The 18,042-nt window shown below is 40.5% G+C and overlaps 1 protein-coding gene across 1 annotated transcript; it reads left to right on the top strand.

Moving 5' to 3' along the window:
* The first annotated feature begins 5,871 nt into the window (after positions 1-5,871).
* On the top strand, positions 5,872-8,160 carry LOC122732715 (DNA topoisomerase 1-like). The gene has a single exon (XM_043973064.1). The coding sequence runs from the start codon at positions 5,872-5,874 to the stop codon at positions 8,158-8,160; it is 2,289 nt and encodes a 762-aa protein (XP_043828999.1).
* The last annotated feature ends 9,882 nt before the right edge of the window (positions 8,161-18,042 follow it).

The raw sequence follows: 18,042 nt of genomic DNA, 5'->3' as shown, positions 1-18,042 counted from the left end.
AGTGATGGGGTACATGGTCCATCTGGGTGAAGCAACTACTGGATTTTGAAGAAGTAGCTCCTCATTCCTATAAGCAGAACACACTTCATTATAAAGGTTGTATAGAGATCTTAGGGACCAACTTGGTAAAAAATCTCAGGGAACTCCAATATTATGGATCCCAGTGAGCCCCATTCATCCATCCAGACTCTTTCATACCCCATGCCTGTCTGAATAACCTTGCATTGAATGGAAACTTACCTTTCCAATGTACCTTTTGCATCCTATAGGGAACAAGAAAGAGAGAAATTTAATCTTTTATTCCTTAGTCAATTCTTATAAGATTGTCTTTTTTGGTGAGTACAGAAACAATCCTCCCACAGTCTTTTTTATATTTAGCAAATATTTTCCAGGGATAGTATAACTGTTGCAAAAAATGAAATAAAAAGGAACTGTAGAATTGCTGAGAACCAGCCCCTGGTCACTATTGCATTGCCTTGATGCCATCTGGCACTGTGGTAAAATGGGGAAATCACTCCAATGTGAAAGAAGTGTCATTCTTGCCCATCTCTCCTCACATTCTCTTATTACAGAAAATTCAGCTGAGAGAATCCACCTATTGTATCTTGGTCCCTTTGAATTCTTAAAGACCAAATGAATTTGAGTAACAATCCTTGGTATTATTCAATCCAATATTCCTAATTCTGTCCTCTGAAAAATAAAGTCTAATGCCCATTCTGCTAGACAGTTAAGGATTAAAATAGAGATATGATTTCCCCCTCCCTCCAACTTCTCTTCCTTTGTTTCCAACCCATCTCGATATTTGTTTCAAGCACTTACCTGGAGTATTTCAATGGGAAGTTTACCAAAACTTCGTTTTATTTCCAACATCACCATTTCCAGATTATGGATGTGTTGGGTCATTTTTGTCTTGCTCTCCTCGAACTTTTCCAGGATGTGCTTTACTTGATGGTCCATTATTTGAAGATGTAGCTGCAGTTCCTCTGACAAAAACAGGTGCTTTTCCTCATATTGACATTTAACCACCTCTATCATAGTTTGACCCTCCAACTATAATCAAAGACAGTAGGATAAAGGAAAGAAATAAAGTCAAAAAATGTCAGTGTCCACATCAGTCATGTGTGCTAGCTATGAATTCCCATTGGCCATGTGAGCAGATTTATGGGCTATGATATCAGATAGAGCTTTTCCATCTGCCTTCCCCAAATTTCTTTCTAAAAGGCATTCAGGTACCTTGTCTATTTAAGGCTCTTTTCCTAAGGAATAATCAATGATGGAATGGAGAGAAAAAAGAATTTTCTTTTAAAGGAAAAGTCCTCAAATGTACACCACAGAAAGTTTCTGTCCAAAACTCCCCAAAGCACACCAGAAAACCAATTCCCTACAAGTATTTTAGTAGATTACTTTAAAAACAAAGTAATTTGCATTTAGGCATTTACATTTACATTTGCATTTCGTAATTTACATTTATGCATTAAAATGTCAATCCATAAAAATAACAATATATTGCTACTTTTGTTTATTAATGGACCTGCTCCTTCTTCCTGAATTCTGGAGGTGATAGTGAAAGTACCTCCTAAGGCCCCTTTGTGAAGCAGTATTTTGGTTTCACATCAATCACTCACCTTGAGCATTCCCACAGGCTGCTGCTCTGAGTTCATTTGAAGACTCAGGATCCCTTGAGACTGGCTGTCCTTGTTGTCACTAACTGCCAAGTTATCTCTTGCTTCCTTGTCCAGTCTTTGTAATTGTAGTTGTTCTTCATCCAATAAGAACTGGTGTATTTTCTTATATTCGGATACAACCAGCTCTTTAAAAGTCTGGCCCTGCATCTATCACCAAAGAATTGAGATTTAAAAAAGGAAAGAAAAGTCAATGAGTGTCAGGATCCAGGTCAACATCGATTATGTGAGTAGCCATTACTACCTTTTCTATGTCAGAGGAGGTTTATGTGGCATGTAAACAGACACAGCTTTCCAATATGACTTCCTCACTTCTGTCACCTGCAGCAACAGTGATGTGCACTCTGTTTTCTGAAGGAGTGGTGGACAATGGAAAGGCCAGAGAGAGCATTTTGTGTAAAATAATAAATGAAAAGCTCTCAAATGTATGCAAGACACTGATTCTTTCCATAACTGTCTAAAATCAAGTAGAAAAAATATTGTCTTATGAATTATAAGATTATATTTTTCAAAGATCTGCTGCTATTCGTGGATGAAAATGCTCATCAATAACAATGTTGATATGATTCATCCTTAATATGAACCTGTTCCTTTATGAAATTTCACTTCCTCTAACCTTTATATCAGTTACCATTTCATATGAAAAGGACCTTTCAGGGAACAGGCAACCTTGTACTTTTATCTCTTAAAAATAAAGCCAAATCAAGATACTTACCTCCCATTGGACCTCTCTCACTTCCTCACATTCCAATTCCATTTGAAATTTCTGCTTCTGACCATTTAAACTATTCCATCTTTTCTGGAGTTTTGCCTGCAAGAAAAAAAACAACCAAAAAAAAAATAAACAAGTCTTATTCTAATATCTGTTTTGTACGAAGAGTATCTCTAATGGGCATGGACAGAGTGATGTGGGCAGAGCCTATATCTGTTCTAGGATGGAAAGTGAACAGAGAGCAGCTAGGTGGCATGATGGGTAAAACCCTGGATTCAGGAGGACCTTAGTTCAAATCCAGAATCAGAAGCTTAACACTTACTAGCTGTGTGACCCTGGGCAAGTCACTTAACAGTAATTGCCGGGCCATAAACAAAATAAATTAAAAAAGTGAAGATATGTACTTACCATGTACTGACCAGCAGCCTTTTCCAAAGGAAGGACATTGTGCCCCTTGTGCTCTGTACTTAAAAAGCAAGGCCCACATAAGGGTCTCTGGTCCTCCTCACAGAACCAGGTCTCTTCTTTCCCATGTTTATCACAGGTGGTCAGGCCCCTGATGTTCTGCAGTAACTGAGGTATAAGCATCTTGCCAATGCTAGCCAGATTCTGCAGCTTCCAATTGCACAAAAAGACTTCAGATTCAATGATGGCCTTGCAAATTGGGCAGGGTCTTGGTGTGGGCAATTCCTGTCCCCAGCTGAGAAGACACTCTTTGCAGAAGCTATGGCCACATTTCAGAGTCACTGGTTCATTGAAATAGCTCAAACACATTTGACAGGTGAGATCCACTTTGAGGCTTTCAAAGAAGTTTTTGGCCTCCATGTTCTCAGACCTGGGGAGAAAATGTCAGTCAAAAATGTTGATTAACAGAGGCATGTATTGTAAAATCCATTTCAGAACCATGGGACAGACTGTGTTGCAGGGACTGAGAAGCAATGGAGGGCCTAGAAATGAAGTATGCCATATGCTTCACACTTCCTATGCAGATGGATAAGAGAAGTCAAGTCTCAAGCCACCCTGCCAATAGAGCTGGGGCAATGAGAGTCCTGGGACTCAGAGGTCATGGGCTGGAGGATGACTCTACCTCAGGGGGTACCAAATCTGACCCTTTCTTTTGAATGAGAATTTTGTTTTTCTACTTCTGGGATGAAGCTTGATTTTTCCACATTCAGCTCCTTCCCACCCCCCAATCCCAGGTCAGGCATGCAGGATGACGGCTTTTAACCTATAAGCTAAAATGTGTCACAGGCTAGGTCCTGATTTAGGGGACAACTCTGTGCCCCTCTGTGCAGCATGGAGCATCACTGAGGAAGGTCCAGAGACTGTCCTGTCCCGCCCTCTCTAGGCACCTTGAAGAAGTTCAAAAGCTTATATTCATGCAATTTTGGCCCAGGAACCATGGACCCTGATACCCCTAGAGCTGGACCTGAACTCTCTCCTACAAGCTTACTGGATGATTGGGGCCCCCTTCTGTTACTACATATTCCTCCCACCTTCTATTTTTCTTATGCCCCAAATCAGAGTCACTATATCCTGGGGGAAAAAAAAGACACAAAAAAACCATAATTCTTAAGTTTCTCCTAAGTCTTTCCATAGTCCTTCCTTCACTAGTTTAGGTTAGCTTTTGGTTACTTTGGAGATACCTGATCTCCTTTCCAAGGGTCACCACAGCTATTTTCTTAATTATGTGTGATAGCAATAGGGTAGCTAAAACCCCAAGTCATCAGGTATTACCCCCAATCTGCCTATTCATTCATTAAACTCGAATATATTTTTGTCACCTCACACAGTTCCAATGCATTTACTGAACTGAGATATCTTCCTTCATCTTTCTAAATTTACCAATAAAAATAATCTTCCCAATTGCAACTCACCTTCCTGTCTTTTCTTCAAGGATAGTCAACTCAGAAAGCATAACTCAAGCTCCTTCCCTCTGAGCTCTGGCAACAAGCAAGATTCCAGGAGGAAACTGTTGGCTTCTTTTATAGGGCTTCCTTCATTGAGCCCCTCCCCTCCCCTCCTTTTGTCAACAATGTGTGAACTCCTATGGCCTAATAGTGCATCTAGTGGCTGCTTTAGGAGAGTTCTCAACTATGTGAGTTGTTGCCTTTTTGTTTAAATCTGCAATGGGTTTATATGTTCAGAGTGGTGTTCAATGACTAATACAATGTTATTGAGTTAATGTATGACAGTTGTTTCTCTCTTTTGAATCGTTTTTGTCTCCTTAAATTGTAGTAAGAAATTGAGTAGCAATTTTCCCACAGTTTTTTCCTATTTATTCCTATTTGTTTTTTGTTAAATTCTTACTTATCTTTCTAATTCATTTTTGAAAGAAAAAAGGCATATTTTTTTCTTCAAGAATAGGATTACCCATTCTACATTTACACCTCCTGCTGTGCACTCTCATTCTTACCTTAAAAGTTTCCTGCTTCCTGGTAGCCATCAGCCCTGGCTGTTTCTCTCTGGCCATGAACTTTAACCAGGTGTTCTGAATTGCCTAGAGTTGAACACTATTATCAATACCTTGGCCCAGTACTAGGTTTAAGTACAAAAGTTTGAATTCACATAGATGAGAACCCACCCAAAGCAGAGATTAGAGCCATTATCAGACCATAAGAGTTCACACTTTGGTGAAAGTGAGGGGAGGGGCTACATTTAGGAAAGCCCTATAAAAGAAGCCAACAAGTTAGTCTTGAATTCTGGTTTTCTGGCAGTGCTCAGAAGTAAGTGGTAGAGGTACCCTTCCTAATTTGACTAACCCTGACAAAAAGTGCCAAAAGGTAAGCTTCTCTTAGGAAATTTTTTCTCCTATGCACATTTAGGAAGATGAAGCTCTCTCAGTTCAGTAAATGGCTTTAAAAAAAAAAAAATTAGGGGGCATATGAAGGTTAAGTGCCCAGTGTCACATGATTAGAAAGTGTCAAGTGTCTGAGGCCAGATTTGAACTCAGGTACTCCTGACTCCAGGGCCAGTGCTCTATCCACTGAGCTACCTATCTGCCCCAAGTAAATGGCTTTTTTTTTTTAAGCAAGTAAATGGCTTTTAACTAACTATGGGAGGTGACAAAAACATCTCTCAGTGTAATTAATGAGTGGGCAGTTTGGGGGAAAGACCAAATGATTTTGGTGATTTCCTTCCCCTATTACTGTCTCAGATAATTAAAAACGTAACTGCACTGACCTGTGTTATTTTGTTTTCTTTCCCCCCAGATCTTGGTGACAGAATTGGTGGATAAAAGGAACAGAAAGCAGGAAGAATATAGAGGAATATAGAGAAATACGAACTTAAGTCTGCCGTGGGGCTTCATTCCTTCCTCAGTGTCTTCTGTTGCCGCTGCTGTTTCTGATTTCTTGGCCTCAGTTGCCTGTGCACCCCTTTGTTCCCATGCCTTATCTCCTTCCTCAAGGCCCAGGTGTGCATCAACTGCAGCAACTCTCGTCAGGCCCTCTAGTGGGTCCTGGGGAAATGTCTGAGATGAGCATGGATCAACTGCATCCAGATGCCCAGATCAATGTGGAGTTCCGAGGGAATGAGTCTCCCAAACACAAAGATAAACACAACAATCCAGGACATCGACACAAAAAGCACAAGAAGAACAAGAAAAAAGATCAGGAAAAGTCCAAGCATAGTAAAAGGGAGCCCAAAGATTCCTCAGAGAAGAAACATAGGCGAAAGGAGAAAACCCAACACAGAAGTGGCAGGTCAGAGACACACCCAGACACAACCAAAGACAGAACCAAGGAGAAAGGAAAGGAAGAAAAGGGAAGACCCTCTGGAGATGCCAAAATGAAGAAGGAGAATGAAAATGGTTCCTCTAGTCCACCTAGTATTACAGATGCACCAGATGGTCCTGCTTCTCCTCAAGAAGCTCTCAAGCTTTTAAAGAGACCTCGAGAAGATGAGGATGCCGCTTATAAGGCCAAGAAAAGAAAAACAGACGACCTCAAAAAGGTGAGGGAGCTGAAACCAGAGGGAGTGGAAGACACCAAAGCCAAAGCAATGAACCAAGATGAGAAATTTCCTGAACCAGGTGACAAGTTGAAGCAGCCCAAGGAAGAGGAGGAGCAGAAATGGAGATGGTGGGAAGAGGAGCGCTATTCTGAAGGCATCAAGTGGAAATTCCTGGAACATAAAGGTCCTGTGCTGGCTCTACCTTATGAGCCTCTGCCAGAAAATGTCAAGTTCTACTATGACGGCAAAGCCATGAGGCTGAGTCCCAAGGCAGAAGAAGTGGCTACATTCTTTGCCAAAATGCTTGATCATGAGTACACTGCTAAGGCTATCTTTAGGGACAATTTCTTCAAGGACTGGAGAAAGGAAATGACAAAGGAAGAGAAAAATACCATTACCAGTCTTAGCAAGTGTGACTTCACCCAGATAAGCCAGTATTTCAAAGCCCAATCAGAAGCAAAGAAACAATTGAGCAAGGAAGAGAAACTGAAGATCAAAGAGGAAAATGAAAGGCTCTTGCAAGAGTTTGGTTTCTGTGTGATGGACAATCACAGAGAGAGAATTGCCAACTTCAAGATTGAGCCTCCAGGTCTTTTCCGGGGCCGTGGCAACCATCCCAAAATGGGAAAGGTGAAAAGGAGGATTATGCCTGAAGACATCATTATCAACTGTAGCCAAGATGCCAGGGTTCCTCCTCCTCCCCCTGGACACAGATGGAAAGAAGTTCGACACGATAACAAGGTTACCTGGCTGGTCTCCTGGACTGAGAATATCCAAGGGTCCATCAAGTATATCATGCTGAACCCCAGCTCACGAATCAAAGGGGAGAAGGATTGGCAGAAGTATGAGACAGCCAGAAGACTGAAGAAGTGTATAGACCGGATCCGGAAGCAATACAGGGAAGACTGGAAGTCCAAGGAAATGAAAGTCCGCCAGAGGGCTGTAGCATTATACTTTATTGACAGGCTTGCTCTGAGAGCTGGCAATGAGAAGGAAGAAGGGGAGACAGCTGATACTGTGGGCTGCTGTTCCCTCCGGGTAGAGCACATTACCTTGCATCCAGAAATGGATGACCAAGAATACCTCGTGGAGTTTGACTTCCTAGGGAAGGATTCCATAAGATACTACAACAAGGTCCCCGTGGAGAAAAGGGTTTTTAAGAACCTCCGGCTCTTTCTGGAGAACAAACAGCCTGGGGATGATCTTTTTGACAGACTGAATACCAGCATTCTCAACAAACACCTTCAAGAGCTCATGGCTGGCTTGACTGCCAAGGTCTTCCGCACGTACAATGCCTCCATCACCCTCCAGCAGCAGCTAAAGGAGCTCACTGTTCCCAACGAAAGCATCCCAGCAAAGGTCCTGTCTTATAACCGTGCCAACAGAGCTGTTGCACTCCTGTGTAACCATCAGAGGACACCGCCAAAGACTTTTGAGAAGTCCATGCTGAACCTCCAGACTAAGATTGAGGCCAAGAAGGACCAGCTAGCTGAAGCCCAAAGGGATCTGAAAAGTGCCAAAGCTGAGGCCAAGCTCCTAAAAGATGCCAAGTCAGAAAACGTGCTAGAGGCTAAGAAGAAGGCTGTGCAGAGGCTGGAGGAGCAGTTGAGGAAACTGGAGCTTCAGGCCACAGACAGGCAGGAGAACAAACAGATTGCCTTGGGAACCTCCAAACTCAACTATTTAGATCCCAGGATCTCAGTTGCTTGGTGTAAGAAGTGGGGGATCCCAATTGAGAAAATCTATAACAAAGCCCAGCGAGAAAAGTTTGCCTGGGCCATTCACATGGCTGATGAACACTATGAATTTTAGCTCTTTTTACATGATGAAGTTTTATGGGAAGGAAATAGGTTTCAGCAATATTAAAAAACTGTGAGCCTTGTACTGGGGGGGTGAGGGGTGGGGTTTTATAATGTGGGAGAGATGGCCATCAAGTTGGAAAGGAAGTTTTAACAAGCTAAATCTTTGAGAGACAAAAAATCAAAAACAAAAACAAAAACACACACAATTAGAAATATTCTGAAAGAGCTGAGCCCATTGTTCTATGGACATTTATCTAGAAATGTTTCAAAAATAAAAATCTAGCTGCATGACACCCCCGGGTGCTACTGCAAGCTGCCTGGAAAAGTGGAGGAGGGAAAGGGAGACGGGCGAGGGTGGCTGAGGTGGGGGTGTGGTCAGAATGGAAGCCGGTGCTTCTTCCTCCCTGGGCACATTCTCTCCATCACAATGGGACTTCACAGTAGGTGCCCTGTGGGCCTCCCACTGTCACTAGTCTTCCGGGGGGGGGGGCAGCCTCCCCCATGACCTTTCCATGGATTCCTCCCGGAGCCGGCAAAGCCCCAGTGTCGCCCCCGAGGCCTTGCCCTCATCCTGACAGTCAAGTATGCAAATAGGAAGCAGGTCCTTTAGGACCCGGGCCATGCCCAGGCATGCTGGATTAGGTTGTACCCCACCTGGGTGGGGAACAAAACACTCTGCCCAAAGGCTTATGGGAGAGGGACCTCCTCTCCCATTCAAGAACTCTGTACTTCCCAGGCAAAGCAGCTCTTCCCCCTACTCCCACCTCCCTGCATTTGTGCAAGTCAATCCCCATCCCAGTCTCTATAGCTCAGAAATCCATCTTCCTTTAAGGTAGGTACATCTCGGGTTCCCTGGTTCCCTGTGTTCTATTATTCTTTATATGGAGTTTTCCTCCCAGTAGAATGTAAAGTTCACGAAGGCAGGAACTGTTTGCTTCTTTTATATTTGTATCATACCCTCTGTGCCATGGCACAAAATAGTCACATTCTTAATAAATGTCTGTGCAAGAAAAAAAATCTAGCTGTATGATTTATTTATTTTCTAATTTTTTTTTGGGGGGGGTAGGAGGGGACAATGAGGGTTAACTGACTTGTCCAGGGTCACACAGTGTCAAGTATCAAGTGTCTAAGGTTGGATTTGAACTCAGGTCCTCCTGAATCCAGGGCCATTGCTTTGTTTTTAAGAGGGCCAATGGATGGCAATTTGCCAAGCTTCTACTGGACAAATTGGCTATTTCAGTGCAGAGTTTGGGTTCTTTAGGTAAGGTAAATGCAGTCAGATTATATTGGTGTATTTCTACACTTAGGATTTTGCAATAACTTCTATATTTTCATAGGAAATGAATTCCTAAGCTCCATCTCCTTTCTGCTTCTCCCTTCCTGTTTTGGAAATTTACAATTAAGTAAAACAGAAATCCAGCCCACCAGTCAAAGCTGTCACTATTGTCATGGAAATCAATCATCATTTATCTTGAAGCAGTTGGGACATGATATCTTCAGTGCTCCAGTTCATATATCTGTTCACAGCAAGGCATGATGCGAAGATGCTTCTCGGCTTGAGTGTTCCTTTTAAAATGTGGATTTCATTTATTTTAATTATTTTTAAATAGTTAAACCTTTTTATTGATCTTAAAGATTGTGTAAGTTGGGTTTGGGAGAGAAGAGTGATGAGTGAACTTGAGAATGATGAAATAGGGGCAGCCAGGTGATACAGTGGATAAAGCACTGGCCTTGAATTCAGGAGGCTCTGAGTTCATATCTGTTCTCAGACAAATGATACTTCCTAGCTGTGTGACCCTGGGCATGTTACTTAACCCTCATTGTCCTGCAAAAAAAATAATAATAATAAATGAAATATTCAGTGACAAACTACTTTTCTGTCATTCTTTATTCTGAGCAGGTTTTGTACAATTCTAAAATATTCACCAAACTTTTTTTTCTTTCTCTTGAAACTCCAATGGTTTTCCTTGAAAGACTTTATTGTATAAAAAGATCCACAGGTCAATAAATTCCATGGATATCGAGTATTTGGCAGGAAAAGGAAAAATAAACAAGATATTAGGCCTTATTTTTCTTTTGTAATTATGTAAAAAATTTTAAAAATGTAAAAAATAATTTTAATGTTAAGTTTTTATGTGATAATCATTAGTTTTACATATATTCTTACCACCATCAGATGAAGGTGGAGTTCCGAGGGAATGAGTCTCCCAAACACAAAGATAAACACAACAATCCAGGACATCGACACAAAAAGCACAAGAAGAACAAGAAAAAAGACCAGGAAAAGTCCAAGCATAATAAAAGTGAGCCCAAAGATTCCTCAGAGAAGAAACATAGGCGAAAGGAGAAAACCGAACACAGAAGTGGCAGGTCAGAGACACACCCAGACACAACCAAAGACAGAACCAAGGAGAAAGGAAAGTGCATGTGCAGGCCATTTCCCACATCTTAACTCCAGTATCTTCTATTTTTACCATAAATTACCTTTTAATCAAGTGTAGGTGACTTAAAATAAATTCCAAGAAGGCAATGGAACAACAACAAAAAAAAAAAAAAAAAAAAGGAAGAGGAAGAGATGGGAGCCCCCATGACCCAGGACTTTTTTATGACAGATCTCAGGTTGAGCCCTAGGGCTTCCAGGTTCCATGGTCCCCTGAGGCAAAAGGTGTGAAAACATGGCAACTGCTTTTGAACTTCTTCAAGATGACTAGAGAGGGCAAGGCAGGACAGACTCTGGGTCTCCTCAGTGATGCTCTATGCCACATGCAGGGGCACAGAGTTGTCCTCTGTATCAGTACTTAGCTTGTGTCACATGGAGGCTCCTTGGTGAAGAGGAATACTCCTGATAACCTGTGGCAGGAAAGTGGAGTGGGGTGGGAATAGAGGTAACCTGAAAAAAACAACAGTCATCAGCTCTGAAATTGAAAAAGAAATTTTATTCTTAAGCAAAAAACAAAAAAACAAAAAACAAGACCTAGAAATTAAGCAAACCCATAGGGTTGAATCAGCTCAGCCTGTGATCTAAGAGACCCAGGACTTTCACTTCTCTGGTTACATTGGGAGGCTGTCTTGAGACTCAGTTTCTCTGATCATCTGCTTAGGATGTAGGTAGGAGATGGCTCACTTCTGGTCCAGGCCCTTCACTACTTCTCAGTCCCTGCAAATCAGTCTGTTTCATGGTTCTGAGTTGTGTTCTCTAGCATATGAAAGACCTTGTCAAATTTTTCATTGACTTTTTCTCCCCAGGCCTAGGAAAATGAATGCACAAAACTATTTTTTGTTGGTTTTTGGCAGTAATAGTTGTGTTTCCCTAGACAATAGTTTCAGGAGGAAAAAGGATTGTGGCTATGTATGTATGGCTTCTCTGAAGAAGACAATGTCATGAAAAATGAATAAGGAGAAGATTAAATTCCTCAGATATGGAGTATTTGTCTGCAAAAGTAAAAAAATAATCAATGTGTTTTGCCTTTTTTTCTTTCATAATTATGTAAAAGTAAAAAATGTAAAAAGCAGAATTTTAAGGTGAAGATTTTTGGTTTTAATTATTAGTCTGACAAATATTCTTAGCTTAGTGTATGTACAAAGACCATTTCCCACATCTTAACTCAAGTATCTTCTATTTTCATCATAAATTATCTTTTAATCAACTATAGGTGATTTCAAATAAATTCCAACAATGCAATGGAACAAGAACAACAAAAAAGGAATAGATGGGAGTCTCCATGACCCAGGGCCTTTGTATGAGAGATCTCAGGTTTAGCTCTGAGGTGAACCTTGAAAAAACAACAATGATCAACTCTGAAATTGAAAAAGAAATTTTTTTATTAAGGAAAAAAACACCTTGAAATGAAGTACACCCATAGGGTAGAATCATACCTCAACCCATGATCTATGAGTCACAGGAATTTCATTTCTCTGGGTACATTTGGAGGGTGCCTGGAGACTTGGTTCTCTGATCCATCTACTTAGAATGTAATGTAGAAGATGGCCCACTTCTGGTCCAAGCTCTCTACTACTTGTTAGTCCCTGCAAATCAGTCTGTCCCAAAGTCCTGAGGTGTGTTCTGTAGCACATGAAAGCCCCTGTTAAAATTTTCACTGACTTTTTCTCCCCAGGCCTAGGAAAAGTAATGGCCAAAATTAATTTATTGGCAGTAATAATTGTGCTTTCCCTGGATAATAGTTTCAAGAAGAAAAGGGACTGTGGGAAAGTATGTATATATGGCCTCTCTGAAAAAGAAAATGTCATGAAAAATGAATAAGGAGAAGATTAAATATCTTGTGTATCCTCCCTCTAAAATGCAAGAGGCACATTGGAAAGGTTGGTTTCCATTCTATGGAAAACTGAAGCAGACATGCACAATCTGTGAAGGACTGTGGCTAGATCAAATGGATAAATGGGATCCATAGTATTACAGCCTACTAAGCATTTTTTGTTAAGTCAAGTAAGTCTCTAACTAATGCATTGTTGGTGGAGTTGTGAACTGCTCCATTCTGTACAATTGGGAACTATGCTCAAAGGACAATCAAACTGGGCATACCCTTTGATGCAGCTATACCACTACAAGGTCTGTATTCCAAAGAGATCATAAGAAAGGAAAAAGGACTCACATGTATAAAAATACTTATGGCAATTTTTTTGTGGTGTCAAAGAATTAAAAAAAGAAATGATTAGCAGACTGATTTCAGAAAAACCTGGAAAGACTTCGATGAACTGAAACTGAATGAAGTGAGCAGAACCAGGCAGGACACTGTGTGATGATGAACAATGATTGACAACCCTTCCAAGCAATACAAAGATCCAAGAGAATTCCAAAAGACCCATCATGGAAAATGCTATCTACATACGGAGAAAGAATTGATGGAGTCTGAATGCAGATCAAAAGATGCTTTCACTTTTTTTCCTTTTGTTCTGTTTCTTCTTTCCTAGCTTAACTAATGTGTAAATATGTTTTACATTGTGGCACATGTATTACCTATATTACATTGCTTTCTATCTTGGGGATGGGAGAGGAGAGGGAAGAAGGGAGAAAAAAAAGTGGAACTTAAAAGCTTCCAAAAAATTAATGTTAAAAATTGTCTTTACATGTAATTTGAAAAAATAAAATCTGATTAACATTAAAAATGTTTTTCTCCCTGCAATTGTCATAAGCAATTGAGAAACACGTTTTTGCTTTTGGTTATATTACTGATATGTATATATATATATATATATATATATATATATATATATATATATATATTTAATCTAGATAGTTAGATAGAATATTTATATTTAACTGGATCTTTTGAAAGAAAAATGAACATTTTTTTCTTCAAGAATTGCATTACACATTCCCTTCATTTTGTTACTCAAAGTCTGCACTCTGTATTAGCTGCTACTCTCTGCCTACAAATATTAGGTTAAACCTTGGTACCTCAAGCACTTCTTTCCACGTGGAACTTTAACTGTAATTGGGATTAAACAATGGAGTTACCAAAAAGCATTAGGTCCTGTGACCACCACTAGCACAGGGCTCCCTCTGGAATCTCTTTCTGATCAGTCCTACAATCTCCTAATGTCAATAGCCAATACAGGAGACTGAGATTCTTTGGACATAATCACTACTGATCCGGCCCTCCCTCCTTGGCCAGACTGCACCTATATGTGTGAAAACCATTGTGAACACTTATGCCTATTACCAGGTTTAAGTAGAAAGGTGACAACTCTCATAGCTGAGAACTCTCCAAAAGCAGAGTCTATAAGCACTTATAGGGCTTTGGAGTTCACACTTTGGAGATAGAAGGAGGGGCAGAGGGGTAATTGAAGAAAGGCCAAAAAAAGGAATGGGGGGGGGAGCAGCTAGGTGGCACAGTGGATAGAGCATGGGCCCTGGAGTCAGGAGAACCTGAGTTCAAATCTGGCCACTTACTAGCTGTGTGACCCTGGGCAAGTCACTTAACCCCAATTGCCTCACCAAAAACAAAAACCAAAAAGAAAAAAAAAAGTAAGCTAGTGGGGAAAAAGAAAAAAAAAAGAATCCAAGGAGGTGTTCCTGTAAACTTGTTTGCTGCCAGAGCTCAGAGGAAAGAGCTTAAGTTACCCTTCCTGATTTGACTATCCTTGTAGAAGGGACTAGAAGGTAAGATTCCCTTAAGAAGATTTTTCTCTTCTGTTTGTTTAGAAAGATCAAGGTATCTCAATTCAGTAAATGGATTGTAACTATGGGAGGTAACAGATACATCTCAGCTTAATTAAGGAATAGGGAGTTTTGGGGAAAGATGTGGTGATTTGGGGATTTAACTACCCTATTATGATTTAATTTAATTAAAAAACATAATTGTCCTGACCATTGGAAATAAGATCAGTTATCCCAAAACTAACCAATAAGCTAAGCTAAACTAGTACCTTTGGAAAAACTTAGGAGAAATTAAAGAAGTTTCTGCCTTCCCAGAACATGTTGACTTTGATTTGGGGATTAAGAGAAATAGAAGGTGGGAGGGATAAGTAGTAGCAGATGGGAGCCCCCATTATCCAAGGCCCTTATAACAGAGAAGTCAGGTTGAGCTCTAGGGCTCTCAGATTCCATGTTCTTCTGGGCCAAAAGGCATGAAAACATGACAGTATATGTTTGTCTCTTACAAGGGGACTAGGTTTAGGGAGGCAGGAAAGACTCTGAACTTCCTCAATGATGCTCTATGCTTGGATGGACACAGAGTTGTGCCCTGAGTCAGGGCTAAGCCTGTGTGTCATAGTGTGTCCTAATAAATGGAATGAAATTTTAAGGGTTGATTTTAGTTGCTTGGATTTGAAAATGTCATTTTAGCCATCCTCATCTTTCACAGCATTCTTCTAGTTTCTCCTGGGGAAGATATGTAAAGACCCAGTGAAGTTTTTCTTCTTTTGAAAGCAAGGAGAGAAGCAAGGGCAAAGAGCCAATTGCAAATTAATATTTGCAGGATTGTAGATTAGAGTACCATCTGTAGCATTGTTAAATGATATATGGCCACTTTCATAATCGAGGAAAATGGCCACCTTATGAATAGGCGGGCTTATAGGGACAACATGATTGTGGGGGCCAATAAGAAAGGAGCCTAACAGCCTCTGTTCCACAAATTAATCAGGTTTTATTAAGGAGAATAAAGTAAATAGCAAAGGTGAAATTAATAAAATCAAAGACAAGAGAATAGGGGAAAAGAAATACGGATAATCCTCCTAGCTCTAACCTAAGTCTATACAATTCCCACATTTGCTTCCAGTTCAGCTAATTCAAAAGAGCAGAGCTCATATTTTAACTCACCACCTGGAGCTCATAGCTTCAATGGAAAGAACAGCTTACAGTCAGGTTTGAATGACTCATCTGCTGCTGCTCCTGCTCACGCCACCGGGAGAAAATACAACTCTGCAAGCGCAGTGAGCTCCCCTCAGCGTGTGTTTGATCTTCCTGCCCCAAAAGGGGAGGTCCTTCAAAAACTGCCTATGGAGAGTGGTTTCTCCTTATGACCTCAGCAGCATACATCACTTCAAGGCAGGCCAGGTGTGGCCCCTCTGAATGACTCAGCCAAATTCCAACAATCTTAGCACATGATTTATACACCATAGGTGAAAGGTATTTCCAGATGTTAAGAGTACAAGGTTATGTCTATTCCCAGGTAACTTTTGGAAATTGCCCTTCCTTATGATTGATTCTTTACAAAGGCCCACTTCACACTCTGTTTTATTCCTAATTTCTACTTCCCAGTACTGTTTCCCTGAGGTGAAGCTCCATGCAGCTAAGACATGGAGAGTATAGTCAAATCTTTTCAGCTTGTCAGTTACATCTTGTGGGAAAGAAACACATTCAAGACCCTTCAAATCATCAGACAGAATGAGATAAGGAATGGCAGTTTTAGTATCAAGAGTTATATCCCCTGTAGAAAAAAAGAAAAGAAAAGAAAAGAAAAGAAAAAGAAAACACATCATTCACCATGGGTTCCAGAGCAAGGAGTTCAAGAATAAAGAGAAGGATTCCCCAATCCTGGGAGAGTGTCCCACTGTGGGATTCTAGTCAAAATTCCCACCTACTGGAAATATACCAAAACTACTGTGTTGTTGATTGTCCTATTTCTGACAGTCTTTAGTCTTTTTTTTTTCAGACAAAGGGGGTTAAGTGACTTGCCCAGGGTCACACAGATAGTTAGTGTCAAATATCTGAGGACTGATTTGAATTTGGGTACTCCTGAACCCAGGGCTGTTGCTTTATCCACTGTGCCATCTAGCTGCCCCTCTGACAGTCTTTTAGGTGAGGTTTCTAGTTCCTCAATTTCCATAAAAATGAGGGGCTGATATCATGATAATGATACTACTTCCTACTGCTCCTTTGTGAAGTCTGTATTATGGTTTCACATCAATCACTCACCTTGAACATTTCCACAGGCAGCTGCTCTGAATTCATTTGCAGACTGAGGATCCCTTGGGACTGACTGTCCTCACTCTCCTTAACTGCCAAGTTGACCCTTGCTTCCTTGGTCAATCTTTGCAATTGTAGCCATTCTTCCTCCAAAAAGAAACAGTCCATTTTCTCATACTGAGATACAACCAGCAACTTGAGAGTATGGCCCCGCACTTATCACAGAAGAATTGGGATAAAAGAAGGAAAGAAAATTCAATGATTGTCTGGGTCAAGCTCAGCATCGAACATTTGTTTAGCTAATTCTCCCTATTCTTTGTCTGAGAAGAAACATAGGCCATGATAACAAATAGAACTTTACTATCTATCTTCCCAATTTTTTCACTTGTAGGCAGAGTGATGTGTATTCTCTTTTTCCTAAAGATTAGTTGATGATGGAAAGGCCAGAGACAGTGTTTTATGGAAAGTAATAAATGAAGAGCCCTCAAATGTATACTAGACACTGAGTCTTTCCAAAACTGTCTAAAGCCAAGTAGAAAAAAAAAGTGTTATTATGCATAGGTTTGTAGACAATATCTTTTGTAAAATATCTTCTGCTATTTGGGGATGAAAATACTTATCAGACACAGCAATGAAGATCTTTCATCCTTAATTTGAATGTATTCCTTTGTCAATTTTTTTTCTACTGTGCTGTATATCAGTTTCCATTCTAGCTAAAAAGGGCTTTCATGTGATGGGGCACATTTCACATTTATCTCTTTAAAAAAAAGTCAGATACTTTCCTTACACTGAACTTTTCTCATTTTTTTCACTTTCCAATTCCATTTGAAATTGATGCTTCTTATCCTTCAAAATATTTCATTGTGCCTGGAGTTTCTCCTGCAAGGAAAAAAAAAATAGTCCAATCATACACATACCAAAAGTATCCCCAGTTGATCATGGACAGAGTGGCATGGGCAGACCCTCTATCTCTTCTAAGATTGAAAGTGAACAGATCACCTTACCATTCACTGACTAGCTGCCTTTTCCAAGGGAAGGACTTTGTGCTCCTTGTTCTCTGTGTTTAAAAAGCAAGGTCCACACAAGGGTCTCTGGTCCTCCTCACAGAACAAGGTCTCCTCTTTCCATGTTTGTCACAGGTAGTTAGGGCCCCAATGCTCTTCAGTAAATGAGGTCTAAGCATCTTGCCAATGATAGATTCTGAAGCTTCCTATTGTACAAAAATTCTTCAAATCTAAAGACTGACTTGCAAATTGGACTTCCTTCCAGTATCTGAGAATACACTCTTTGCAGAAGTTATGGCCACATGTGACAATCACTGGCTCAATGAAATAGCCCAAACACATATGCCAGGTGAGATTCACTTTGAGGCTTTCAAACAAGTTTTTGACATCCATGGCATCATGTAGAGAGAATATCAGTGAAAATGGTGATTAAGTCATTTATGTGTTAAACCACACATTTCAGAACCATGAGACAGACTGATTTACAGGGACTGAGAAACAGTGGAGGGCCTAGACCAGA

The sequence above is a fragment of the Dromiciops gliroides genome, chromosome 6 (genome assembly GCF_019393635.1).
Source record: "Dromiciops gliroides isolate mDroGli1 chromosome 6, mDroGli1.pri, whole genome shotgun sequence".
Lineage (NCBI taxonomy): Eukaryota > Metazoa > Chordata > Mammalia > Microbiotheria > Microbiotheriidae > Dromiciops > Dromiciops gliroides.
Note: the sequence above shows the minus strand (reverse complement) of the source record. Positions and strands in the feature narration are given on the sequence as shown.

Coding starts and splice junctions, on each gene's coding strand:
- LOC122732715 (XM_043973064.1), top strand. CDS start 5,872: ATGAGCATGGATCAACTGCATCCAGATGCCCAGATCAATGTGGAGTTC.